The sequence below is a fragment of the Anolis carolinensis genome, unplaced genomic scaffold (assembly GCF_035594765.1).
Source record: "Anolis carolinensis isolate JA03-04 unplaced genomic scaffold, rAnoCar3.1.pri scaffold_8, whole genome shotgun sequence".
NCBI lineage: Eukaryota > Metazoa > Chordata > Lepidosauria > Squamata > Dactyloidae > Anolis > Anolis carolinensis.
In genome coordinates, this window is record NW_026943819.1 from 13168971 (window position 1) to 13196648 (window position 27678).

At 37.8% G+C, this 27678-nt stretch overlaps 1 protein-coding gene across 1 annotated transcript in view; it reads right to left on the reverse strand.

Annotated features, from left to right (window-relative positions):
• Positions 1 to 205: 205 nt before the first annotated feature.
• The window catches only part of kcnu1 (potassium calcium-activated channel subfamily U member 1), a 69660-nt gene continuing 42187 nt past the window's right edge, over positions 206 to 27678 (reverse strand). The window contains exons 20-28 of the mRNA XM_062961099.1: positions 19667 to 19763; positions 17631 to 17855; positions 15642 to 15819; positions 9333 to 9395; positions 7493 to 7564; positions 4975 to 5102; positions 2347 to 2547; positions 1284 to 1380; positions 206 to 420 (exon numbers count right to left, since the gene is read on the reverse strand). Of these exons, the coding sequence (XP_062817169.1) occupies positions 248 to 420; positions 1284 to 1380; positions 2347 to 2547; positions 4975 to 5102; positions 7493 to 7564; positions 9333 to 9395; positions 15642 to 15819; positions 17631 to 17855; positions 19667 to 19763 (1234 nt within the window). The 3' untranslated portion in view covers positions 206 to 247. The remainder of the gene's footprint in view (positions 421 to 1283; positions 1381 to 2346; positions 2548 to 4974; positions 5103 to 7492; positions 7565 to 9332; positions 9396 to 15641; positions 15820 to 17630; positions 17856 to 19666; positions 19764 to 27678) is intronic.

Genomic DNA, 27678 nt, shown 5'->3' on the forward strand with positions numbered 1-27678 from the left:
TGCATTTTAAATTTGTACCTGGAAATAAATAAGTAGCTAGTGTAATTGTTGTAACAAGAATGTTGTGTGCTCACTATGACCATAATTTCAGGCCCTTGTCACCAGCTTCTGCTCCATTTTGGCTTGGCTCTTGCATAATGTACATGTATCTCTACACAATATCCGGACCTAGAGTATGAAAAGAAAATAGGTTGCACACACCAAACAGAGAATAAAGCCTTTATTTATAGTAAGATGATGGCTTTCTTTATGCCAAAATGACTGAGTCGTCAACCTTTGACATCCTTTGTTTGGCTGGTTTAACAGTCTTTAGCACAATTGTCAGATCAGTTGCGGCAATGTTGTATGGGACCAGACAAAAGAGCTGATCACTATTATACATCTCTAAATCAATGGGTGGCTGAACAATCACAAACCTGTTTGAGAGAAACCCAGTAGTATCAGAATATCAATATCTAACCATTGCAAAGATCTTTCTTAAATGCTTGGGTTTTGGGTATGTCAAAGATTGAGCGCTGAGGACGGGACAACAATGATGGTTATAGAAAATTGGGTTATGATTGAATTTTTGATCCAGAAATACGAGTATCTAATGGACCTTATTCACAGTATGATAGGGTACCCTCACTCGATTTGGGGACAATTTTGCTTCTCCAACTTGTTTCAGTGACTGATGATTCCCTATTGCCGAAGCACATTAAAATCCATCAAGAAATACAGCCTCCAATAACAACTAGCAAAGGAACTTGGGAAGAATGAGAAAGGCCATCCCTGCCATGACAACTGCAGATAGTTCCACATAGAAACTGGCTCCAAGTGTCTGCACTGCCATATCTTAGAGGAAAGCCCAAATCCTGGTGTAGAATTCAGGTTTCCCCTTGAGTTATTTTAGCTCAGAGTGCTACCACAAAAAGCAGCTTTCCTTGGTGGAATGGCATATCACACGTACCTACAACAGTACAGCTCCACCACTATAGTTATTTCTGACAATGGGGGAATCTCACTTTACATTTTAAAAAGCAATAGCAAACTTCATTTGACCAAAAGAAGCTTGTTCATATTCATAGCTGCTTTGTTTCCTGACATTATTGATACTCTTAAAAAATCAAAGCTGTAAAATTTAGTTCAATATTGATCCAAATGGATGCCCATGTTTTTTGTGATAAATTGAATTAGTCAAATGGCTTTATATCCATAAGTTTCAGTTGTACGATTGGGTCGAAATATAGGAGAATCCTGGCAGACAAATGCAACACATAAATAAAAGAAATATACTTTCCTGAGATCAAATGGATTGGGTTCTGCTTTCAAGCGGTAGATGGCAAAGCAAAGGATTCCCAATTTATGAAGCGCTTTAGTAAACACATCGCCAAAGAAGATCTACAAAGGGGGAAAATGAGAACACTGACTCCATATTTGCCTTCCTCAACAATGTCAATGTTCCACAAAGAACCACTGTTTAAATAAATTAAGAACAATCCAAGCTCATCATCTTTGTTGATAAGAGCTACTTTTGAAGCTCTGCTCATACTGTTTTATTCAGAATTCTTTCCAAATTATGTTACAAATGTAACATGTGCTATGCTTTTCTGATGTATTAAAAAATTTCATTGCCCCAGCTTTAATTCTGAATTTTGTACAAAGCAATGATCAAGCAAATTTTGTAAGGATTTCTGTTTACTTTAGTCTGCATTTTCACTCAAAATTAAAAAAAAACTTGAAAAAGTTACTTATATTTGGCTTATAGCTTCTAAAATCCTTCTTCCATGAGGGCCATTCATTGTATTGAAAACCGGTAGCTGAAAACCATTCTTAATGTTACAGGATACAGAATTAATTTGAAGTTCTTTTTGTGCTATGTTTTACTTTTATGTAAGTGTATATTTTTTTTAAAAAAACCCTGGAAGTCAGTACATGTGGTGTGATTGTATGATCATTTAGATCAGTGGTTTCCAGCCTGTGGTCCATGGACCACAAATGGTCCCCAAGAACTAAAATATGGTCCCCAGTCTCACTGTTACTACACCGTACACCACTGAAAATGAGAGAAACTGCTCTTGTGAAACCCTCTTATAGTGCCGAGGGGGTGTCGGGAGCGGAGAGGCTGACTACCTAGAAAAGGTGTGACAACAAGCCTCATGACTGCTGCTTCTCCTCCTCCTCTGTCCTCCTGAGTGGAACTGTTCCATGTGGCACCTGGAAGTGGGGGTTTTTAGGCCTGTTCCTGAGGTTATTTGGGGTGCTGCTTCAGAAAATTGCATTGGATAGACCACATCAGATCTAGATTATTAAATGTGGTTCAATAAGACAGAATAAAGAAATCAGTAAACATGTACCATCACTCACCGTTGTTGATTCTGAAAAAGTGATACTGCCTGTGAGTGGCAGAAGGGACATTTTGCATCTGTTCCTGAGTTCAGGGGGCACCACAATAGTGGCACTGCCACTCAGTGTTGCCTCCTCTGCCAAATATTCTTCCAGTTCTGGACTGGTTCCTCCGGTCACTAGTGTCTGGAGCAATGCTAACACATGGTGATTATGGTAAGTCTGCCAAGAATGATATGGAAGATAGAAAAATGTCTTACTGTTTTCCCTCAGATAAAACAATGGGTCACAAACCCCTGTTTAACTAGAATAAAATAATGGAACTTGGTGGTTTCATCAGGTGAAACTTTCAACACCAAATCTAGTGTTGAAAATATCTAGTAAACTCAGCTATCTTCTCTGGAATCCATATGAATATAAAAGGAAACATGTTTATATCAGTCTATTAATATAGTTGAATATTATTAGGCTTCTTGAGTCTCAACATCCAGAGATGAAGAACTTTAAGCACATCAGATGTCATGGGTTACTTCTTTCATACACCTTTAGCCATTATTTATTTATTTATTTATTTCAATTATTTATACCCCGCCCTTCTCACCCGAGGGGACTCAGGGCGGCTTACAAGTGGCAATTGATGCCGTTACACTGATATACAATAAACTAAAATGATTAAAACAGTTGACCATGCTGAATGGGACTCATGGAAAGAGTAGGTCAAAACACATACTGTATATACTCAAGTATAAGCCTAGTTTTTCAACCCTTTTTTTAAGACTGAAAAAGCCCCCCTCGGCTTATACTCGGGTGAGGGTCCTGGTTGGCTGATATTTGGGTCAGCTTATACTTGAGAATATATGGTACATTTATTATTTTTCTCTATTATTATTGGTATTATTACATTTATTATTTTTCTCTATTATTGTTGCTACTATTACATTTATTTTTACTCTATTATTATTATTATTATTATTATTATTATTATTATTATTATTATTACATTTATTATTTCACTCTGATCTTATTATTATTATATTTATTATTTTACTCTATTTATTACTACATGTATTTATTATTATTATTATTATTATTACATGTATTATATTACTCTATTATTATTAAAAGGATACATAAGCACATTTACATTGAAGAAGATGAAAATAATGATTTAATCAGAGTTGGACAATCTTAATTTAAATTAGAGCTTTATGTAAATATTCAAAAACATTTAACCTACTGATGCCTCAATTAATGTAATTTTATTGGTATCTGTTTTTATTTCTGAAATTTACCACTCTCGGCTTATACTGGAGTCAATGTTTTCCCAGTTTTTTTTGTAGTAAAATTAGGTGCCTCGGCTAATATTCGGGTCGGCTTATACTTGAGTATATACGGTATTTGGGGTGTCGCTACATTGTAGAATTAATGCCCTTTGATATCACTTTGACTGGAATGGCTCAATACTATGAAATCTTGAGAGTTGCTGTTTTACAAGGTCTTTAAGTTTCTCTGCCAACAAGTGCTGGGGCCTCAGCAAAATACAACTCTCAGGATCCCATAGTATTGAGCTATGACAGGTCAAGTGGCCTTAACCTGTATTAATTCTGCAGTGTACAGTTGTATCATATGACCCTATGTGAATATTTACGCTATGCTGAGGGAATGCTGGATTGATGCCATTGTAGTTTTGGTTCTACTGTACTTGTTTTTCTTCAATATTTTTAGCAGCCTTGGCTCCTACCACCAGAAGAAAGGCAGGATAGAAATACTGCATGTAAATATATGCAGATGAGACATATTATCATTTTCTACAAACATATGCATCGTGTAAGTTATTAGTGCTCAGATACTGCTGGAGCCCTTTCTGCCTGATACTGAGAATTATCCTGTGCTCCAAACTAGGCTTATCTTACCTAGCAAGATTCTTCTCAAAACGGAATGACATGGAATGTGATAGAAGTCCTGCTTTTGGCTGTCATAGCCTTGTGGAAACGTCACCCACCTCTCTCTAGCACAATAGTTCTTAACCTGTGGGTCTCCAGATGTTTTGGTTTTCAACTCCCAGAAATCCTAACAGCTGGTAAAGTGCCTGGGATTTCTGGGAGTTGTAGGCCAAAACACTTGGGGACCCACAGATTGAGAACCACTGGCCTAGCAGAACGGATCTCCTTCTCCCAGTGTAGCGGATGCCCAGTAAAATGGGTTTGGAAGATTAGCTACCATTAAGGAAATAGTACCACCATCACGACTATGTTAGAGATCTTGAATAAGGAGTAGATTAATCACCTGTAACTGTCATAGTGGATGCTAGACAATATTTAAAATTAAATAAATATAACTTCAACTTTAAAGTGAGTTATGCAAGATGTAATCTGAGTCAACCTCAGTCCAAATAAACAATGTCTGTCTTTGATGTAATCCCCCCCCCCCCCTAAATTTTGACTCATGTCCACTTTGCTTTACATTCTCATGGACAGATTAGAGGTGTTACCCAAAGCAGTTTGTATAATAAATTCCATCTGAAGAAAAAGCTTATGGCCAGTTTACATTTCTGGCCATATGAGAATTGTTGGAAAAGATTAGAGACTTGGTGGAGGCAAGCAGTTACTCAGAGATGAGGAAAGGAATCAGAATTGGGAGAGGACTTACAGTGCACAGTAAAGAATCCAAAAAGCTGTCAGAAAATATGGTCCCTCGAGATGCAAGTGTTGTGTAGGTCTGATATACGATTTCACGTCCACCTCTCTGTTCAAAGAATTGTGCATTTGAAGCTATCTCTGTAAGACAATGAAACACAAACAATAACAGAAGCTCAGCTTCAAGATCACATTAGCCAATGGTTTCCAACATTTAGTAGACCACAAGCTGAACATGAGTCAATATTCCATAGTGTGATGTGGCAACTAAAAAAGCCAATGTATAGTGTGCAGATTGAGTGAAATCATAGTCCTACTCTAGTCTGCATTGGTCAGATTTCACCTGGAATATTGTGTTCAGTTCTGGGCATCACCATTTAAAGAAGAACTGCTGGAATGTGTGCTGAGAAGGCCAACCAAAATGATCAAAGATCTGGAAGCCAAGCCTATGGAGTTATAGCTGAGGGAGCTGGATATGCTTAGCTTGGAGAAGAGAAGGCTGAGTGAGGACATGATAGCTGTGATAGGGGCAAGCTTATTTTCTATTCCTCTGGAGATTAGGACACTGAGCAATGGATTCAAATGGCAGGAAAAAAGATTTCACATAAATATTAATAAGAGCTTCCTGACAGTAAGATCTGTATGGCAGTGGAATATGCTGCCTGTGAGTGCAATTGAGTCTCCTTCTTTGGAGGTTTTTAAGCAAAAGGCTGGATGGTGACCTGTTGGGGTGCTTTGGTTCTGTATTCCTACATGGCAGGAGGTTGGACTGGATAATATTACGCCAACTTGCTAATGTGTATATGTATGTGTAAGAGAAATCCCTTGGAAGAAAACCTTTGCAAAAGTTGGTTTGCAAAGGGAACTCTGCAGAGGAGCTCAGCTCTGCAGAGGCAAGGCCACGCCTCAAACAATGTATCGTTTTGAGAGCAGGTGGCTCAGAATGACAGTTGGGATTTGAGCTTGCTAGAGAGAGCACTGGGAAGAAAGACTTTCTAGCTACTATGCTGTATATATTGATGCTGATGGATTAGGTTATTGATTTCATGCAACTACATGGACATTGTAAGATTGCAGAACTGTTTGTTTATATTTCAACTCTACATGCAAGAGTAAAGTTTCCTTTGTTCTGTTCAATTCCTCTGCCTGGTCTGAGTTTCTTTGCACATGGTGTTATCTGGATGCTACTGATTCCGCTGCTATACTCTCACCTGGCAACAGATAACACTTGTGGTTTTTTTTTTTTTACAGTTTTATGATTCTATGATTGCATGTGCTGCATGAGGATAATGGGATTAATAGCTACCATCTGTATCCGTGTCCTGTTTGCCCCATCAGCTCAATGGACATCTTGAGCAATGATTAATCTATTTGCCCCCAAGGAACTGGGAAGGCTTCTGTTTGATGTTTTCATGTTTTGCTTTTTGTCTACTATAACAGGTTGCATTTTTAATTTAATTTTAGTTGTTAAGTTGTAATTTGTTATTGTATATTGGGTTGTCAATTTTCATTATTATGGGTGTATTGCTGTTGTGTTCGGGCATTAAATGTTTGCCTTTTATGTTTGGAATCTGCCTTGAGTCTCTCCGGGGAAATAGGGCAGAATATAACAACAACAACAACAACAACAACAACAACACTTTATTTATATACCGCTCTCTCCCAGAAGGGACTCAGGATGGTTTACACATGGTAAACATTCAATACCAATATAAAACATACAACAGTCCAATAATAAAACAACATAAGCATAACAACAATTAAAACAATGTTCTCATTTGAAATATAAAAAAATTACAAATTACGCCTTGGGTGATTAGACAAGTTATTACTACTACTACTACTACTACTACTGCTGCTGCTGCTGCTATTATTTCTGACTTATAGTTAAGGCAAACCTATAACAAAGTTTTCTATGCAAAACCTTGTTCAGAGTTGCATTTGCTTTCATCTAAAGCTAAGACATATCTAAATTCATATTCAAGGACTGCCTGCTCTGTCAATAATTTGTAAGGTCTTCCAAAATTTCCAAAATCCAGAATGGGGGAAAATGCTATGAAATGTTAAATTGAGCTTGGAAATGTTGTATTTGGACTACAGTTACTAAAATATTCAATTGTTCTTGGTCATGATGAAGTTGTAATCCAAAAAGTAAACCTTTCAAAAACATACTCAAGTGCTCCAAATTGTATCAAATGCACAAAAATGTAAAAGCATTTCCAAATCCTCTAGAAACATCCATGTGGATGTGCCCAGCCCTGAGGAAAAGAAACCCTTCTCGAGCTGAAAAAATTGTTTAGTTTCATGCTGAGTCTTTGTAACACTTTGTTATATTTATTCTCCTGATCAGCTGTCAAGATTTCTTCAAAGCTGTGGAATGAACATTTAAGTCAAACCTATTAATGTTCCTTGGACATGGATGCTGTCATTTTCCGTCTTTGAATTCGAAAGAAGGCTCGGAATAAATAAATAATACAGTAGGCAGTGGCACATTGCTTTGGTGAAATTATGCTTCTAGGAGAAGAACTTACTCAGCTCAGTAATGACGGGGATCCTTTTGAAGGGAATGCGTGCTGGCATTGCATCGTGGCTGGCTCTCTCCCCTGCGTGTTTTCCCAAAAAAACGGAAAAGAAAGAAGATAAATTCAGGGATGAAGAGAACAGGCTTGGAAACTGTCAAAAAGAACTTATAGGATGATATTGTTATGCAAGAGAAAAAGACACCTCCTTTTGTCCCATATTGTTTCTTCCAAGCATCATTAGCATCATGGGTTTTAGGTATTCCAAATGGATCGCTTTTCCTGAAGCTGTTTATTGATGTCACAATAATATTAATCACATCCCTTGGAGATTTTTTGTTCAGTCTGCAGTTTTAAGTAAACTGACCTACTTTGCATTTCTGGAGAAAAAATGTAGATCAGAACTCTTATTATCCTTTGGATTTGGGAGTTTTCAGCCTAAATAAACACATCCAAAATGCATTGGAAAGGGGGAGAATTTATTTTAGGGAAAATATAACATATTGTGCAATCTTTTTATCATTTAAAATGGCAGGGAACAACATTCCATAAAATTGTGACTGAATATGTGCAAACTAACATTGCTCATATCCTGCTCTTAGGGGGATGAAGAATTAATATTGACCCTCCAAATCTTGTTTGATTGCCATTTCTATCATTTCTCAATTATTAAATGTATTATCATATTTATTTGCAAACTCATTTTCTCTTTGAATCAAGACTTAAAGTGCCTCCTCAGTTTTGACTAATTTTTCATAATATTTTTAAAATTTGAGATCTCTTTTGATTTGAATATAAAATACACAGTTCTCTGTTTATATGGATGTGAATAAGCAAAACAAATCAGGAATGGAATGCCCCTATCTTAATTTAATTCCAGGAAAGCTTTGACTGCATGTAGTTCTCTGCTATGCTAATGAAGAGAACAAGGTCACTACCAAGGTGGCACTAAATTGGATTAAAATGGAATTGGCTGTATAAGCAAGAATTTGGATAGTATTAAAAATGTTGCTAGAATATTTATGTCATAAGATAAAGGGGGTTTGAAAAGGTTTTGGAGAAGACACAGACAAATGCAATCCTATAAGATACAGAGGGAACTTTAATAAAGTAGTTAATCCAATTTTGATGTCAATGAAACCTATAGCAATCACTCAGCAAAGTGTCAAAGTGGAATAAGTATATGAAAGTGTTTTGGTAAAGCTTGAAGAATCTCCTACTCAAGACTAGAGAATGCTTTTTTTGAGGCAGAGAGCCACTTTTTCAGATATTAATTCTCTATCACATTTCTCACATTTGGCTATTTTTGCGGGCTTTCATTATCCTGGGAAGCCCAAATAATCCAATGTTATGGTGGGGAAAAGGTGAAATGGAAATGTTAAAGTCTTCAACCAATAAGAATAGGTGAGTGTTTCATCTGGTAAGGTTGTTTTGAAAAAAGATCTTAGCAAAATACCCACATTTCTTCATAAATATAATACACTCTCTGGTACAGAGAGGCCCGTGTTGAACTTGTCTACCATATAGCTATTAAAGAATAATAATCAGCTGGGACAAAACAACAAGATGACAAAGCTAATCCAAGTTAACATGTGCATGGATTCAAAGCATCTTGCTTCGATATTTAATTTCTCTCATGCTGATTTTTTTAAAATCCAAAGTTCTTTCTACTGAATTTGTGATGAAATTCTCAAAATCTGAAATGTTTTTATTTTTTTTAATCCCTAAGAAAGAGACCCATTATTTTGGATATGTGCCACACTTATATGGTACAGCACATCCTTTTCATAAGGGTAGTTCAATTTTTATACCCCAATATCCCCAAGTAAAAGGATTGGTTGACAAGTGATACCTTTTTTTTTCTTCTTCTTCGGTGGTGATGTAGGAGAATTGGTCGCAAATGGAAAAATATGTACTGTTGAGTTAGAAAGACAAAAATGGTTAGTTATGTCTAATGATGAAATTCAGTGAGAAATTCAGATCGAAAATATTTCATTAGCACGCCTGTTCAAAAGCAATTATGCGTCATCTGAAAATGCAGCCAGTCATAGTTTGGCTGTATTTTTCTTATGTCAATATTTTTGCTTCCAAAATTACACAGCCCTGTACCTGAAATATCTCATCTTGGCAGGGTGCTATTACATAAGATTACTTAATTGCACACTTCTACTGTATATTTGAATTGCAGTCACATATTAAATTGTCAGGCTTAATTACTGTTGTATGTTAGATTATGCCAGATTATTTAGTTCAATACCTAAGTTTGCCAACCTGTTTGCGATGTTACATGACAGAGCACTAATTAGAGCAGCACCAGGAAATCTACATTTTCACCACATGGAAATCAGTAGCTCCAAGTAGATACACTGACCAAAAGAGGATGCAAAATTTTTGTGCCTGCATTTCTCACTGACGACATATTCATTTGTATGGGGGAAGGGGATTTTGAGAGAGAGGTCTCTTTCCTAGACTCCCCTTTGGTTTAATCTAAGATGACCCTGATTGTCACCAAGATTTAGTCTTGTTGATGTAACTCCTTCCTTCTTCACACTTCACTTAAGCTTCTCTTTCTGTTGAGCAAAGATGGTTCCCTATCACTGATACAGGATTAGAGCCAATAAAATTTTTGTTAGGTTCGTGGGAATGGGGCTGTCTGAACTTTCCAAACCTCACAAAAGCATAATGTATCCATGGAACCCTCTCCACATGTAGCTGGTGGCTAGTAAAGTAGATCTAGGGAAAAGGGGGAGTTGCAATTGTGGCAATAGTATCATAATTGTGACTAAGGACCTCACGATACTTCATTCCTGAAGCCTGGAAACAGCTGGGAGATTCACAATGCAGCACAGCGAATTTGGTGGACAGTGTGTGCATGTGGGGAAAACATTGGCCCACATCACCCACTGCGCCACTCTCCCCATTACATGGGGGAAAGCGTCACTGTCCGGCTTTTCCCCGTTCGTCTCAATGAGAACACAGGAAGCCTCCCATGTTCTCTGGGAAGCATCCTAGCATGCTGCCAGGATGCTTCCTCGACAAAGCCCCACCAGAAGTAGCCTTAGGTCATATGATGGCATCTAGGGGGTCTGTCGAGGAAGCGTCTGGCAGCATCCAAGATGCTTCTCAAAGTCCATATGTCCATAAGTGGTAAGAAGCATTCATGAATATGAAAGTTACCTAGCTTACTGCTTCTTAAACTAAACTGACTTCAAATATTTAAAATTGGGGTCATGAAAAAATTCGCAACAGTAAAAGGTTTTTTGAATGCCACACATTTACCCCACTATGCAGTGTTTACAATGTTTACTCTGCAGAAGCTGCTTAATCTGTCCTTTTTAAAAAAGGAACATCATCCTGTTTAGCAAGTCATGCAAATGCTGGGTTGTTGTGTGTTTTCCGGGCTGTATGGCCTTGTTCCAGAAGTATTCTCTTCTGACGTTTCTCCCACATCTATGACAGGCATTCTCAGAGGTTGTGAGGTATGCAAATGCTGATTTATTATAAGGAAATATTCAGTTTTTATACCTATTTTATAGACCTTTATATCCAGGGTCATGTCAAAATTTCTCAGGCGGAAAGGGGTGACAAACAGAAAAGGTTTAAGAAGTCCTAACCTAGATGTACTCATCCATGGCTGTTTTATATTCGTGATTGCTTCTTAGTTAAAATTGGGGTCATGAAAAAATTCGCAACAGTAAAAGGTTTTTTGAATGCCACACATTTACCCCACTATGCAGTGTTTACAATGTTTACTCTGCAGAAGCTGCTTAAGCTGTCCTTTTTAAAAAAGGAACATCATCCTGTTTAGCAAGTCATGCAAATGCTGGGTTGTTGTGTGTTTTCCGGGCTGTATGGCCTTGTTCCAGAAGTATTCTCTTCTGACGTTTCTCCCACATCTATGACAGGCATTCTCAGAGGTTGTGAGGTATGCAAATGCTGATTTATTATAAGGAAATATTCAGTTTTTATACCTATTTTATAGACCTTTATATCCAGGGTCATGTCAAAATTTCTCAGGCGGAAAGGGGTGACAAACAGAAAAGGTTTAAGAAGTCCTAACCTAGATGTACTCATCCATGGCTGTTTTATATTCGTGATTGCTTCTTAGTTATTATTGTGGCCCTTAACTATGAGCGCCTCTGCACTACAGAACAGGCATGAGCAAACTTCAGCCCTTCAGATATTTTGGACTTCAACTCCCACAATTCCTAACAGCCAATAAGCTGGTTGGGATTTCTGGGAGTTGAAGTCCAAAATACCTGGAGGGCCGAAGTTTGCCTATGCGTGCTATAGAAAGAATGCAGTTTGGCATCATTTTGACTATCATGGCTTCATGTGTGGAATTTAAAGATTGGCGAGGCACCAGCACTCTTTGGCAGAGAAGATTAAGACCTGCAAAACTGCAACTCTCAGGATTCCATAGCTTTAAACCATGGTAGTTAAAGTTGTGTCAAACTGTGTGAATTCTACAGTGTAGTTGGACTCTAAGAGATGGATACATTATGGCAATCCCCTTTCCTATCTCTGTACAATTCCTAGAACAAACGTTAGTTTTTCTATTGTGTTTCCCCATTCGAGGACTCTGTCCAAGATTGATTCTCACATCAAGGATTCTCCATAAAATATTCCAATATTTCATAGGAAAGAATAAACAAAATGCATCTGATAATTTCCACAACTGCACTCACATTGGTCCAGTTTTTAAATGCAAATGAAGCACATCCTTAATTAAGGACACTAATGTAGTGCTATTTCATACCATTGGCCCCAGAAATAGATTTTATATGTAGGGAAGTGTGATCACTGCGGGAGGCAATCTAATCCAAATCCTTTAGTCGACATGTAATCTAATCCAGATGCTGTTTCATTGTCATCATTTCCAGGAGGGAAATTTAAGATCGCTTGACATCTCACCACCACCTGAATTATTCACAATACTTGCATTCTGAGTCTGAATCACACTCAAGGCAAACATTCAGTTTTGGCCAAGTTTTTGATATGAAACAAAGAGACTTTATCTACTGCTGCAAAGTTTAAAATAACAACCGAATGGGAACAGCAGGGTGACAGTATGTCAAAACAACTCAAAAATTGGTCTGTCAGTAGCTGGGGAGCATTGCATTTAAAAGGCAGGTTTTTAATTGACTTTACTTTTCAAAAAAGAAATGTAAGAGTCAAGAAGCATCTCAGTCTAACTAAAAAGCATATTAGCAGCACAATTCTATACATGTTTCCTCAAAATAAATTCCCACTGTGTTAGGTGTGGCTTACTCCCAGGAAAGCTAGAAACAAAGATAAATTTGTTTCTAGCTCCTCGAAATCTTAGTCTCAGCACACAGGAATTGCATTAGCTGCATTTCTTTCTCGTCATATCACTGTTTAACCTTCTCTATGGATGACATTATGGAAATTATTTTGACAGGAGCTATTTACCTTATGGTAGCCTCCCCATATCATTTATGCATGGTGGGAACTTTAAAAAAAATTGCCCCAGATCTCCATTAGCAATGTGGGAAATTGTCCACAGAACCACATGTTGGCTATACTAGAAACAACTTTTTTTTTTGCCTAGGAAAATAGGTATCACATATCACATATATTTATGTATTAGTTGACCTTTGCCTAGGAAAATAGGTACTGTATAAGTCAAGGACAGGTTTTGGGGTCAAAATTATAGATTTTGATATGGATAAGTTGAGGGTCATTTTACAGAGAAGGAAAACCAGTGCCACCTCAGGGGACCAGCTTTCCCTAGGTACTGTCACTTCCATTTCCCCATCGAAGTAATTCAAAAAGGCCAGAAGCAGCACTATGAGAGAGCAAACACTGGGAGTTGGTGCTTCTTTTAGGTCCTCCCAGGACAAAAGAAGCCCTTGCCTTTTGCCACTTTACTCATACAGTTCTTACATTGATTCATTTGGGTTTTCTCTTTGACTAAATGTTCTATACTTTGAAACAAATATATAGGGTAAGGTAAAGGTAAAGGTTTCCCCTGATGTTAAGTACAGTCATGTCTGACTCTGGGGGTTGGTGCTCATCTCCATTTCTAAGCCGATGAGCCGGCGTTGTCCATAGACACCTCCAAGGTGATGTGACCGGCATGACTGCAAGGAGCGCTGTTACCTTCCCGCCGGAGTGGTACCTATTGATCTACTCACATTGACATGTTTTCAAACTTCTAGGTTGGCAGAAGCTGGAGCAACAGCAGGTGCTCACTCCGCTCCCGGGATTTGAACCTGGGACCATTCGGTCTGCAAGTTCAGCAGCTCAGTGCTTTAACACACTTTGCCACCGGGGTTCCCCAATATATAGGGTACTTTTTACAAATTCCTGTTCTGTCCTTTAGATCATTGTTTCTTAAACTATGGGTCCTGACTCTAAATGGAATCTCAATGTTGGGTTCTCAATTTTTTAAACATCGCCTAATGTCTCTTTTAGACACTTACGCAGATCTGTTGTGCAATGTTTACAGTACATTTTGCAGAAAGAGCTTCAGCTGTGCTTCATCAAAAGGAAAATCATTCTGTCTGATTTTATACCTATTTTATATATCTATGATGATGTCATTGGAAAGAGTTTTGAGAGAAATGGGAAGGGGAGAATGTTCAGAACAATCCATGTATTTGAAAAATGACACAAATATGCTTGAGTATTCGGAGGAAAGTGTGTTAAGATATGTGTACTGTAAGAAAACCATAAAAACCTATTATTATTATTATGATGATTATTGTTATGATTATTATGATTATTATTATGATTATTATTCAGGAAAATGCATATTAAAATGTGCCTGAGAAAAGACAAAAACTTAGCAGCCAAATACTGAAGTGCATTGAGATGGATATCCCAGTGGGATTCTGAGAAAATAAAGGATTATGAAACTGACTGATTTGCACAGTCCGTTCCTCCAACAAAGCAGATGATAACTTTTTTTTTTTGCACCAGAGGCTAATGTCAGACATCTTTACATTTGAAGACATTTTAATTTTCAATTTTTAAGTGATAAACTAAGGGTTGGGCTTCTTGGCAAGAGGATGAAACAACCAGCTAGATACCATGAAGGGAGATAAAAGAATATGAACTGTGCAGCAAAATGGTTTGAATTGTTGGTTCTAGTGAAGATGAAGCAGGAAAGGTGCCATTTGGGCTCTGCTTCATTTGAGGTAGTTCATTGGCATTAAGACGTTAAGAAAGCTACATAGCAGGCCAAAGGTACGCTGCTGTTGGAGCCACTTTGTTTTGCCTGAGGATAGAGTAAGCCCTGGAAAAACAGTGTCGCATGTGGAATTTATTACCTAAAGCAAATGATTCCCATCATCGTTAAAATGGTTTTTGTATCTTAACTGTGGAGCTATTTGTGCAGTGATCTGTCAAGCTCTTTTCAATGTCTCTCTCTCTCCTGCTCATCTTTGTCTTGGCAAAAGCCGGTGTGCTATAAAATCTCCTCAATCATAATGAAGAAATGTACAGACCACTTAGAAGAGCCATTCATTTCCAGTTCATTTTCATTTAATTAATATTTTGTCTTTCCTGAGAGCAGGACAAATCTTGACTCTTTGGCAAAATTAAAGGCAAAGGATGAAAGGCTCCTACAATAAAAATCCTGTCAAACTGGAGGTAATTGTAATAACAGGCCTAAATTGTGATCTCTGCTTGCCTGCAGGGAATCCAGCCATACACCTTCCTACTCAGCAAGTAATATTCAGTCCTTCATCTGGAGGAAGCTCTAAGAGTTAACTTCAATCTGGTGATTTTTTTTCCACATATGAGGATTTTTCATGAAACATTCAAAGCTTTCACTCCTGACCACACAATTCTATTCTGGAATGAACTTGGCATAATTGAATCTGATCTGAGAATGTGACAAACAAGTACAAAAATGTGGCTAATTTTCTTTGGGTTTCAGGATTTGCCCATAACAGCTATGAAGTACTCCTCAAAATGTTGGATGTGGATGGACAAAACTGTCCATTTGCTTTCTCCCATATTCAGAAATTCAGATTTTCAAAGGTCCAAGTTAAATCTAGCATAAATATACAAAACTCTGCAGATTTTGATTCATTCTAATAAAAAAACACTGACATAAATTTTTGCCCTCCCCCTGAGCTCTAATAGGTGAGAAATTAGGTGTCATTTAGGCATTGACTTGTCCCCTTCTTACGTGCTGTTGGATTCAGCTTTAACTGCATAGAACGTATGTTCATTGTTGCCAGGATAGATTTTGTATCCACTAATGTTTGATCACCAACGCCTCCTTTGGCATGAGCTGAGAGAATGACACACATGGCACACTGCTTGATGTTGACTGCCCTCAGATCTGCACCAGAAAGAGCACTGCCCTGGGAAGAACAAGAAAACATGAAAATCAAGGCTTCAGGAACACTAACAATTCAAGCGTCATTTAAAACATGCATGCAGAAGCTTTAACATTTCTTTCCAGGTCCTCTATGTACAAGTCAACCCAAAACCAGGAAGTTTGTTCATATGTAATCTGCCTTATTTCCTACAATAGAGACAAAAAGTCATAGCAGATGATGATGTGAGAAATCTGGAAGTAGGGAGATTTCTGCTTTTCTATACAAAAAAGAAAAAATGATCTGGTAAGTTCCACCTATAAGACTCAAGTTCTCCCTTGGAGAACAATCAGAATTATGCAATAGTTTCAAAATGAAAACTAAGCTCCAAGGGGGTTCAAAAATATCTGATAAACCTGATATTTAAGAATAAAACTATCCAGTATTTACTTTCCATAGACACTGTTTACCTCCAGTTGGCATATGACATAACAATTAGGCATAAACAGTTTGTGTGTGCTCAGTCTTGCACTTGCTTATCCTTTACTAAACAAGCTGGGACAGCTCACCCTTCATTGGCAGGGACAACTGTGATTCATCTTTTGTTGTTCCACTTTGTTTTTTAACACATGTCCCAGTCTCTCTTTTTTTTCCTTACCTTTCCTCATTTGTCTTCTGCTTACCTCAGTTGCTGCAAACTGAGTTCAAAGAGGAAAAGTAGTTTGCCTCCAACTAAGTAAACAGTGAAGAGAGGAAAGCAGGGGGCAGAATCTCATCCTGTAGACATAGGCAAAAGCAAACTCCTGCAAATTATTCCATCTTGATAACTCTTTGATGTTGCTTCACCACACATGTGAAAAGCTGAAGGTTATGTATGCAAATGACACCCAACTCTATCACTCTTTTCCACCAAAAGTCATCTCAGGTACAGTTGATAGGGACAAGAGAGAGGGCCTTCTCGTGGTGGCTCCCCGGCTCTGGATTGCTCTCCCTAGAGAGATTAGGTTAGCCCTCACTCTCCAAACCTTTTGGTCTAGCCTAAAAACATGGCTTTTAAAATGGGCCTTTGACCTTGAGTAGTCCACAATGGCTACATATGAGGACTATTTGTTTACTCCAGTATGTTAGTTCATTAATTGAAGATGCAAAGTTTATCCACAGGTTTTACTGCATTTTATAATTTTAAATTTTATTATCTGTATTCGATTAAACATATGTTGTATTGTTTTTATGCTTATGTACTGCTATTTTATGTGTAGCATCCTAGAGTGCTTTTGTGAGCCACTCTGAGTCCCATTCGGGGAGATGGTGATGGGGTATAAATAAAGATTATTATTATTATTATTATTATTATTATTATTATTATTATTATTATTATTTTGATTCTTAAGTTTTTTGCATGGGCTCCCCCTCCCTGGTGTTTCTTAATATCTGTTTTTATATACCATATTTACAAATTAGATATGACTTACTAATTAGAAATGAAATTTTGCACACCACTAGTACCTTTCCTATATAACTTAACTCCACAGGAACCCCATCTGTTTAGCTGCCAGTGATAAGACGTTAACTTCCAATGAAACAACAAGAAATAGCACTTTCAATAAAGGCCTTATATTTTGCTTTTCCTTGGAGCCTTCAAGGAGTGTGAGTAATCCTATTCTGAACATTATTTTGTAGGATAAATGGTGCAGATGTAGACCAGTGGTTTGGGCCATTTTGTGGCATAAAGTATATCTAGGACTATATTTTTACCATACATGTTGACTCTTATAGGACAACCATCTTGTTAGCAACTTCTTTAAAAAAAACCCAAAAAACCAACAAACCATAAGAGGAAAAAGGAAAACATATACCCTGACGACATATAGTTTGGGGAAATTATGGATGTATTCCCATTCCTTCTGTAGATACTCAAGATTTCCAAGAAAGATAATTTCCTTCAGTTCTTTTACGGTGAAGTTACTAGCTCGTAGGGGCATCACGAAGTTGCGAAGTCCAATCAATGATGAAGTCGCATCTCCAAAAACACAGACTACAATGTGATCGCGCAAGTTCATGATCAATCTCTTCTTGCGTTTCTAAATGGGATGAAAGAAAACCATCTGTAGATTTATTTATTTTTAAATCTTGACATATAAAATGTGGGTACATGCGATATCTAGTCAATCACATGAAACAGAATACTTTATGAATGTAGCCCATTCAATTAGACCCAGAAGGAGATAAGGAAACATACCTCTTCTTCTATCTACTTGTGTATTTCTGGTTTGCATTAGTTCCTAGGTTATGTATTGGAAACCTAATTTGCTCAATGACAATGGTCCTAGATTAGCATGAACCTGCTAATCTGCTATGAGGTAGATTTATACTGGTCTAAACTGCCCAATGTGGATAAACCCCAAGGTCCAGGAATTCACTCTTCAGTTCATTCTTGATATACACATAGGATTGCCAAATGTTCCCTATTCTAAGCAATGATCCTTACTTGAGTGTCCAAAGGCCTGTCCCTTGATGGAACGCTAAGTGCCATTATTATAAGAGATGTCCCTTATTTGGAAAATTTTGGTTTTTATATGGACTTAAAAAGATGACAAAAATGTTATATAATTTCAAGTGTGACGGAAATACATGCATCATATATTTTATAAATATGGGCAATGCATAACTAATGTGGGAAAATGTATTACTAAGTTAACTAAAATTAATGCTTTCATTTGATAGTTAGATAGAACACAAGCTTTCTAACAGCTACTTCCTGGTGGAAGTAGGAGAGTCGCCCTTCGGGGAGAAGGGCGGGGTAGAAATATCGGAAATAAATAAATAAACCCAGTATATAATACATTTTGAATATTTCTTATTAGTGTTTTGAAAATTGCAAAACACTATATCAACATACAATATGCATTGTGCAAATCAGTTGTCAACCCAACTAGAAGCTCTTTGTCATTGCATACTATGGGGAAAAACAACATATAACACAAGCCAGTCTGTAGTTCTTGTAAAAAGCAGTGGTTTCTCTACTAAGGAAACTATAATGTGCTTTACACTTTTGAGCACCTGACAATGTCATCTTATGAGTGCTCATTTTTGGCCTGTGCATATGACATGACAAGTTGACTACTAATTAAGTGTGACTGAGAAAATCTTACAAGATTGGTACATGGTATATGTTCACATTCCCAATCAAGAGCTGTCAAAGCCAGTACATTCATAACACAATTTCTTCACAATAGGGTTTTCTTTAGTGAGAAATAATAGATTCGTGTCAGGGGAACTTTGCTGATGAGTGATTAGAATCAAAGGCAAATTAAATGATCATCTCTAACTAATTGGATTAGTCTAAATTGAATAATGAAACCTCAAGCTGTATTTAGCGGAATGTGCCTTAAATCCAATTATTAGTCTGTCAAGTGGTGCTAAACAATGGAAATGATCCATTCTATAACCTTTTAATAAGAATTGTTGGATGGTAGGAAGTGAGATTGTGAAGAAATGTGCATTTAGTATACTGTGATGAAGACTAATGTGTACTCCAAAGGCTATGGGAGCAGTTTTAACACACATGTACGGCTCTGAACAAAGGTTGCTTCAAAAATATGAATTTAGAGTTCAACATTTATTATTTTTGTTAGAGGAACCACAGAATGTTTTAGGAGAAAAGTGAAGGATGGTTGCCATGATTAATGGATATTGGCTATGTTGATGGAAACTTGTATCCAACAAAAGCTAAAAAGCCACAGCTGTCATACTTTTGTCCACACATAGCAAGGCTGACAAGGATTGGAAATACACTTTCAACCATTTATCTATGTAGATGTAGATCACTGGGATTTTTTTTTAACTAAAGGATTGTAATATCCTACACAGACAGTTTTTGGATTATACTTACAAAGACAGCCTTTGCGAAGGAAACAGCTTCACACCAATGAAACATTCCAGTGGTGTCTAGTGTTGTTCCACTGCGCTGTCCATCCATTTCACCTGGTCTGAATAAACAAATAATGAATGGCAAGAAGACTAGAATTAGATACAACAGGGGGAAATGGGGAAATAAATAGAGGCAAATATGAACAGGTAGAGAATATACTACTATATCAGAAAGACTTGGACTTGGTTCACTAGATTTTAGAGATTGTAGAATTATTCCAAATGATTTTGAAATGATAATGTGAAAGATATAAAAGAGGTTGCCACAGAGTTACATTTTAGAAGGTAGTTCTGAAAATACTGGAAAAGAAAGGAGAAGCTGGTAGACACAAGGGATTGATATTTTATGATAAAACGGGTTACAGTTACAACCCAAAAATGTACTTAACTGCCTTCGAAGCTATTGTTTACTATTACTGTTAAATAATACAAGCTATTGGCCTATGGCCCATTCACCTTCTATCTGCATCATTGGCATCATGACCTCCAAGAAAAAACAACAACATACAACAGCATAAGGCATAACAAAAATCATGTGACATCTCTTCTTCTGAGAAGTGGTGTGCAATTCAGCTAAACACTGTGCTATTTTTGGTGTTCAGATTTTGACACCCCCCCCCCCCGATCTGTTTTTTGGGCAAAATTCAATTTTTAGATCCAGCAGCTGAAAGATCTGTTTTTGCTTTGCAAAGATCTGGCCTATTGACAGCAATGGGGGAACTTCCCAGTCTCCCCTTTCCATCATTTTTAGGGCATCAGTCTTAACCACTTTTTCTGAAATTGTTTCTCCTCATATCCTTCAATAAGACCTTGGTTAAGGTATCAGACTTAAGATCCCACCCTTTCTGGGATCATTTGCCCACAACACCCTTTCAATGAAGCTGAGTTAGTGCTCCCTTTTAAAACACTTATTTCAGTGGGAGCCACACCACCTGAAGAAGCATTAGCCATCCTTTTAAAAAGATATAAATTATATCATCATTTTATGGCAGCTTTAGGTACCTCTACCCCACATTTAAAGTTTGAGTTGTGTGATAGCCGCCATCGGTGGCAGTTTTGTAAGTGCATAGAAAGTAAACATGGCTGGAATCACTGGATTGCTGTAAATTTTCCAGGCTGTATGGCCATGTTCCAGAAGCAGGAGAGAATGCTTCTGGAACATGGCCATACACTCTGGAAAACTCACAGTAACCCAAGGGCCACTTTATTTTATCTTTTTAATGAAATGGGATGAAGTGAGGTGAGTCTGATATGACTTTGGCTGAGGACAGGTGTCAACCAAAGAACACTTTTTTGTGGACATGTTTTAAATTGTATACATTGCTTGATCACATTCCTCTGTTCCTGTTGATTGAAATCTGTTTAGGTAGTGTTTTGTGCACATTCAACATGCCATCTGCCCAACTTAAAACTGAAACCATTCTTCACATAGCCTGTTTAAGATTTCATTTATATCTAGGTGTTTCTCAGAATAGGCTTCAGTTAACTTTGTGGAATTTGTGTCCAAAAACCTGGCACAGCTGTGTGTCTATTTCTAGAAAAATACATGAATCAAATGGTTTGTAAGGTTTACTTTTTTTCGTGTCAGGAGTGACTTGAGAAACTGCAAGTCGCTTCTGGTGTGAGAGAATTGGCAGTCTGCAAGGACGTTGCCCAGGGGATGCCCGGATATTTTGATGTTTTTACCATCCTTGTGGGAGGCTTCTCTTATGTCCTCACAAGGTTTACTAATTAACTGACATCATGAAGCCAGCATATATTATATATGAGACACAAGTTGACCTCTTAGGAAAGCCTTGCCAAAACCATCTTCCACCTTTCAGTGGTATAGAATGTGCATTAAGTTCCTGCATCAAGAAGGAAAGCACAATGCAGGGCCATGTTCTTGGCCATTTGAGGCTGGGCTCTTTAAAGAGGATCACTCCCATTAGTGGATAATATGGGAGAATAAATAAGCCAGCATATCTCAACACACCTACGCCAAGAAAAGACATTTCTGTCCATTAGTCATATGGCACCTCCCCAGCATTTGAAACCTCCTCCCTCCTGCCCAGATGATGGATTGGTCAGCTGCTGATTAAATTGTGTTTTGGCAAGTGGGAAGCTATCTTGTTGCAAGCTCTTTTAACTCAGCCCAGCTCAGCAAATCAATCAGCGCACACTTTTCCATCATCATAAAACCATGATCTATGTACACAAGCTGTCACAGATGATATCTCCCTTCACTCAAACATTATAGGAAGCATCTATGCCCTGAAGGGAACACCTGTCAGAGCCCTGGGTAGGGAAAGAAAAAGGCAAGACTGCTTGAAACACACTTCATCACAAAGGCATCCTTCTCCAGATATCATTGTGGGAAAACAACAAGGAAAAAAAGTGTGGATGTGTGTGTGCCCATCTATCTCTTAGCGCCTTAGCTAATGCTCCCATCTGCCATATTCCACACAAATGATGTGAGCCATTCTGGAATCTACTGTTCTTGGGAGATCACTGAATCATTCTAGTGACTTCAGACTCTGCACTGAGAAGCGTCAGGAATGAGAAGCAAGAAGGAAAGCGGCTTAGTGGGAAATAAACATGGACAGAGAGGTTCAGCAATGACAGCAATGGCTAAATATCTCACCAGGAAATTTCACAACTCTGGTTATGTTTTCATTCAACACAGCTTTGGTGATGAGTGAGCAACTTGTTCTATTTATTTTGGTATGATCACTTTCCAAAATCCTAACTGCAGTATTTTCACAAAATTTGAAAAGTAAGATTGCAAACATGTGAATATTGAAAAAGATGAAATGGATAAATGTATCCACCCAAGCCATGGATCCTTATTATCTAACATGGTCTGAATCTGAGTTTTTTTTCCAACCATGTTTGCTTAATTATTCCTCCTCCCCATTGTTCTTCAATCAGGACTCTATCTACACTGTCATATAATGCAGTTTGAAGTTTGAACTGCATTATATGACTCTACATTGACCCTTAAATTCAGTTTCAAACTAAATTATATGGTAACGTAGATGGGGTTGAGGTCATCTGCTTACTAGGGATAATTGCATCTATTCTGCTTTTAGGGAGAATAAAATAGTGTATTCTGTTTTCAGTGAGCTTAATGCTAACGAAATGCATGTTGCAAATCCTATCCAAACCACAGCATTGAGGATTTCCTTTTTCCAGAGAACATAAATTCCCTTTTCAGCTCTTGTAAAACAGTACATGACAGGCATGTGCTTCATAGACCCTAGATTCCCTTATTAATCCCCTCTGTAACATTTTAATCTGAGTCCCCATTCAGCAATTAAATAAGGATCATTATGAAATGATTTATGATGTATGTGTAACTCTTAGAATTATTGCTGGAATTTAAAATATAAAATGAGTACTGCCAGGGATTCCATCATTTCTCCCATACTCAGTCAAGAGTAAAGAACTGACCAGGTTATAAAGAGACTTGCTTAAACAAGCCTCACAGGGCAACATTAATTAGACAACTATTTTTAAGGTACGGAAGATTCTGATATGTGGTTTTTTTATGCTGCATGGTTGCTTTCAGTAGGCTCAGATTCCATTCAGATAAGTAATGGGTTTTCCGATGTCCAGATTCTCCATCTTTCTATTGCAAGAGATGCAATAAAAAGGCAGGACCTCAGAAAGGATAAGTGGGCATCCCTTTGGCATTAGATATTAAGACCCATTGTAGAAATTGATTCAACAGTCACAAAGGAATTAAAATGACTCTTATTTAGTAGATAAATAAATAGATCTAGCTGGCTAAATTGATGGTATGTTGCAAAGTCCTTCAGCACATCCTGTAACCTGATTCAGCTAGCCTAAGAGGTTTTTCAGAGTATTGACTGTAGCAATTTGTACCACACAATTCTTTGCCATTTAATATGACTCCCTGCAACTTTTTGTGATATTAAAAAAAAACCCAGGACTATAAGTGGTAATATAAGTTTAAACAAATTTTGTTTCCTTGTAATATAGGTAGATATAGCTGTGTACAATCAAATAATCTTCTTCCTTATTTTGCCTTTGTTTCTAATAGTATTTCTAATGGTTTCCAGTTTTTAGGCCTTATCACATTGGGATATAATCCATTTATATCAGCATACATCCTATATATATATATATTAGGATTGGATGCATACTGTATTGAGACAGCATGCATATGCTCCTTATCACTACTGATTCTTATGATTCTTATGACTTGAAATGGCTTTGACTCATTACACCATGGAAGTCTGGTTCCTCCCAATCCATTCCAAACATTATTCTCTGACCTTTTGAAAAGTATTGTTGCTGATGGGATGCATACAGATTTTCCTATCACACACAAAAGCAGCACTTCAGCAATGGAAGAATCCATAGTATTTCAAAAACACGATTAGACTCCCGTCTGCAAATTATCAGTGTCTGCAACACTTTGCAGACAGGATCTGATGGAATACTGATGGGTCAAACATCATGTGATGGAACCCGTTCGAAATCATTCCCAAACAGTCTCAGAAACAGCGTATTTACTAATGTGATAAGGTCCATTATGTTTCCCTTCTGCTTCTCCTCTGAAGGATTCTTTCTGAGCTTTTGTTTTGTTTTAAAATCATAACCCGTTTTCGTGGATTATTCCGACTCCCCCCTCTCCCATTTCATAAACGAGGGTTGTTTCCACAACAGGGACATAGGTGGGGAGAATAACAGGAAAACAAGGAGTATTGTTTTTACTCCTTCAACCAATCCTTCCCCCAATAAAATGGACTTTGTTTCTCTAGCACCCCCTTAGTGGCCTCCACCCAGATAATGGAACTGTTGTGACTCAGCCTCTGTGTGATTCTGATGAGGATTCTGGGATGCAAGTTCAAGATGATGGGATTCAAGACGATGGGATTCAGGTTTCAAGATGACTCTGATGGGAATTATGGGAATCAGGTGCAGGGTGTCCCTGCTGTGGGAGATGAGGAGCAGGGAAGCTTTCACATGGGAATAAATGATGTTGTTACTGATGATGGTTCTCAGGTGCAAGAAACAGGAAGGGAGAGCAGCTCTCAGCCTCAGCCTGATAACACTAACGAGCCCTGTGGCCTTGACGATGAGGCTGCTTCTCTAGATCGGGCTAGTCATTTGGAATTTCGGGGGTTGTGCAGAAGTCTTAGAACAGCAAATAAGATGGAGGTCAAGGGGCAAAGAAATGCCTTCATGTTATGCTATTAAAGTAGTCTGCTGAGAGGGAAATCTTCATCAAAGCAATTTCCTCGCTTGAATCAAGAACCAAGTCTGCTTTCCTGTATTATCTTGTAGCTTTGATGTATTCTCCTTTCTGGGACTTTGGCTTCTTTTGAAAAGACCTTGTTTCATGCCTATTGTTTTTATGGAGTTGTTTCTTACAACTTTGTTTTTGTAGCTATCTTTTGAAACTGAACTTTTGCCTTTTATGAACTATCTTTTCCCTATTTCTTAATAAACCACAAAAGACTACATTCTGTGTATAGCCTGGTCTCTTTAGCAAGGTGAAACTAACCTGAGGTGCGACAGGAACAGTACCAAACAACGTTAACCTGTATGCATTTTGTCTTAGCCAACAAGCCACCTACATTGACATGTAAAGAGTTAGAAAATAAAAGTATTTATTCTTGGAGAAAATATAGTGGCACACCATTTTACTCATAGGGGTCACCACCTTGGGAAGCTTTTTTTAATGTACAGACCAGTGGTTCCCAAACTTATTTGGCCTACCACCCCCTTTCTAAAAAAAAATTACTCATCGCCCTGGAAATTAATTTTTAAAAAATTTAATAGCAATTAAACAGAAAGATATATGTACCTGTGGCCATCACCGCCCCCCTGGATTGCTGCAGCGCCCACCAGGGGGCGGTAACACCCACTTTGGGAATCACTGGTACAGACTAAAACTCAGAGCAGATCTGCCACCCCACTGATGTGGAAGCTACCAGCCATCATTGAGAACAGGTACATATTTTTTTTCTAGTTTTCACTAGATATATGCACAGGTAGCACAAGGAATCATGCTTGATTTTAGAATGGAAAAGCATCCATGGTTTTGTGGTCAAGCTTTTCCATTCATCTAAAAAGAAAAGAAATGGGAAAGAATGTTTTCTGAGGTGCTGGGTGCTGCCTTCTGGCTAGTTCAGCTTGCAAGGAAGAGTATCCTCAAGCAAAATAATAGCAAAATTTCTCAGGTGCCAAACTGTGGGGTAGAAGGCAGGTAAAGCCAGAAGTGAAAACCACTTTGTCCAAGCTGACAAAGAAAAGGAGAGCCTTTCTGAATGTAGCAATACATTCACCCAGCCCTGCCTGTCTCCTTTTTCTAGAGAACAGAGTTTTACACTTGTCCTTCACACAAATAACCCGAGGGTAGGAATTATTCAGAAAGCTCATGTTTGACACCCCATCTGTTCATTTCTGACAGCGATATATAATGTAAAGCTATAAAAACTTGAAAAATAATGCGACATAAAAAGGGATTGACTCGGCTCCAAGAGGCCATAAACGGTAACAAATACCACTGTGTGATTTATTCTGTGCTGTAATCTTTACAGTAACTCATCTTTCAGACATTTCCTTGTGACAGGTTTTAATAATATTAATGCCCAGAGCAATCCAAATCATCGCCAATAGACATATTTATCAAGCTGCCAATCCAAGTAAATGAAATTCTATAAGCAATAATGTAACATGTTAAAAGGGAGCTAATAAAACAAGTCAGTAAAGAAATATTACTTCAAAGAATTCTCCTCTCTCTCTTTCTCTCTCTAACCTGTCCCTGAATGTTATAAAGCCAAAATGCAAATCTTTCTCTTTTCCCCTCTGTGATTTATCGCTACAAAAATATCAGTGACCTTTTTTGCAGACTCCTGCACAGCCTTTCCTGTGCATTAATGAAGCGCACAGTGCATTCTGCCAGATTAAGTCAATGCAGGAGTGCTTAGTATTATTGGATGTCCCTTCCTTGGCTCACCCTGCCTTTGGACCAGGATTTGACGAGAAGCATCAAAGAGCAAGATCTTACATCCTGGAGATTTATGAAAGACTGCTATGCCGTAATTGAACCTTGGCAACCATACAGGTATTTATGAGCAATTATCCAGATGTTAGATAAGTTTTAATTAAGAAGGAACATCAATTTTGTTTTGTTTTCTTCTGGGTCCTTTTATATTAAAAAAAATCACTCTTCTTTTCCTGCTATTTTTTTCCCTCTCTCTCATTTTTCCCACTTTTATTATTTCCCATTTTTTCCTTTGGTTAAAAAAACCGTGTTTCCAAATATTTGGTTTAAATATAATATGCATTGCCTTCATGAGGAAACAAAATGCATCTCCTTAGTGTGAGAAAAAAATCTAAATTAAAATGGCATACAAAACATTGTGGCTACTGCAAAAAGAGTTTCACTATACACAGAAAACAAATATCCATCAATTATGTTGTCAATTATGTCGAATATTCATAAATTATGTTTCATGGCCAGGATCACAGGGTTGTTGTGTGTTTTCCGGGCTGTATGGCCATGTTCCAGAAGTATTCTCTCCTGACGTTCTGCCCACATCTATGGCAGGCATCCTCAGAGGTTGTGAGGTATACCTCACAAACTCTGCGGATGCCTGCCATAAATGTGGGCAAAACGTCAGGAGAGAATACTTCTGGAACATGGCCATTCATAAATTACGTTTTTATCTGATATTTACCCTTATGAACTCTGGAGACATACACATGTCAGCTAATCATTATATCCTCACAAAAGCCTTTTGATGTACATCAGGCTAAAGTTATTGGAGATGTCATCCTGGACTACACAAGTCTCATTTAGTAGACAGGTAGTGGATAGAATAGACTAAGGGAATCCTCTCTATAATCCCACGCATGCCCAAACAGGCTTTGCTGTTTTCTCTCTTCTATCCTGTTACATCCACCCCTTGCCTTGTTGTTTTAGCAATGTGATCTCTGCAGGGATGAGGTTACACC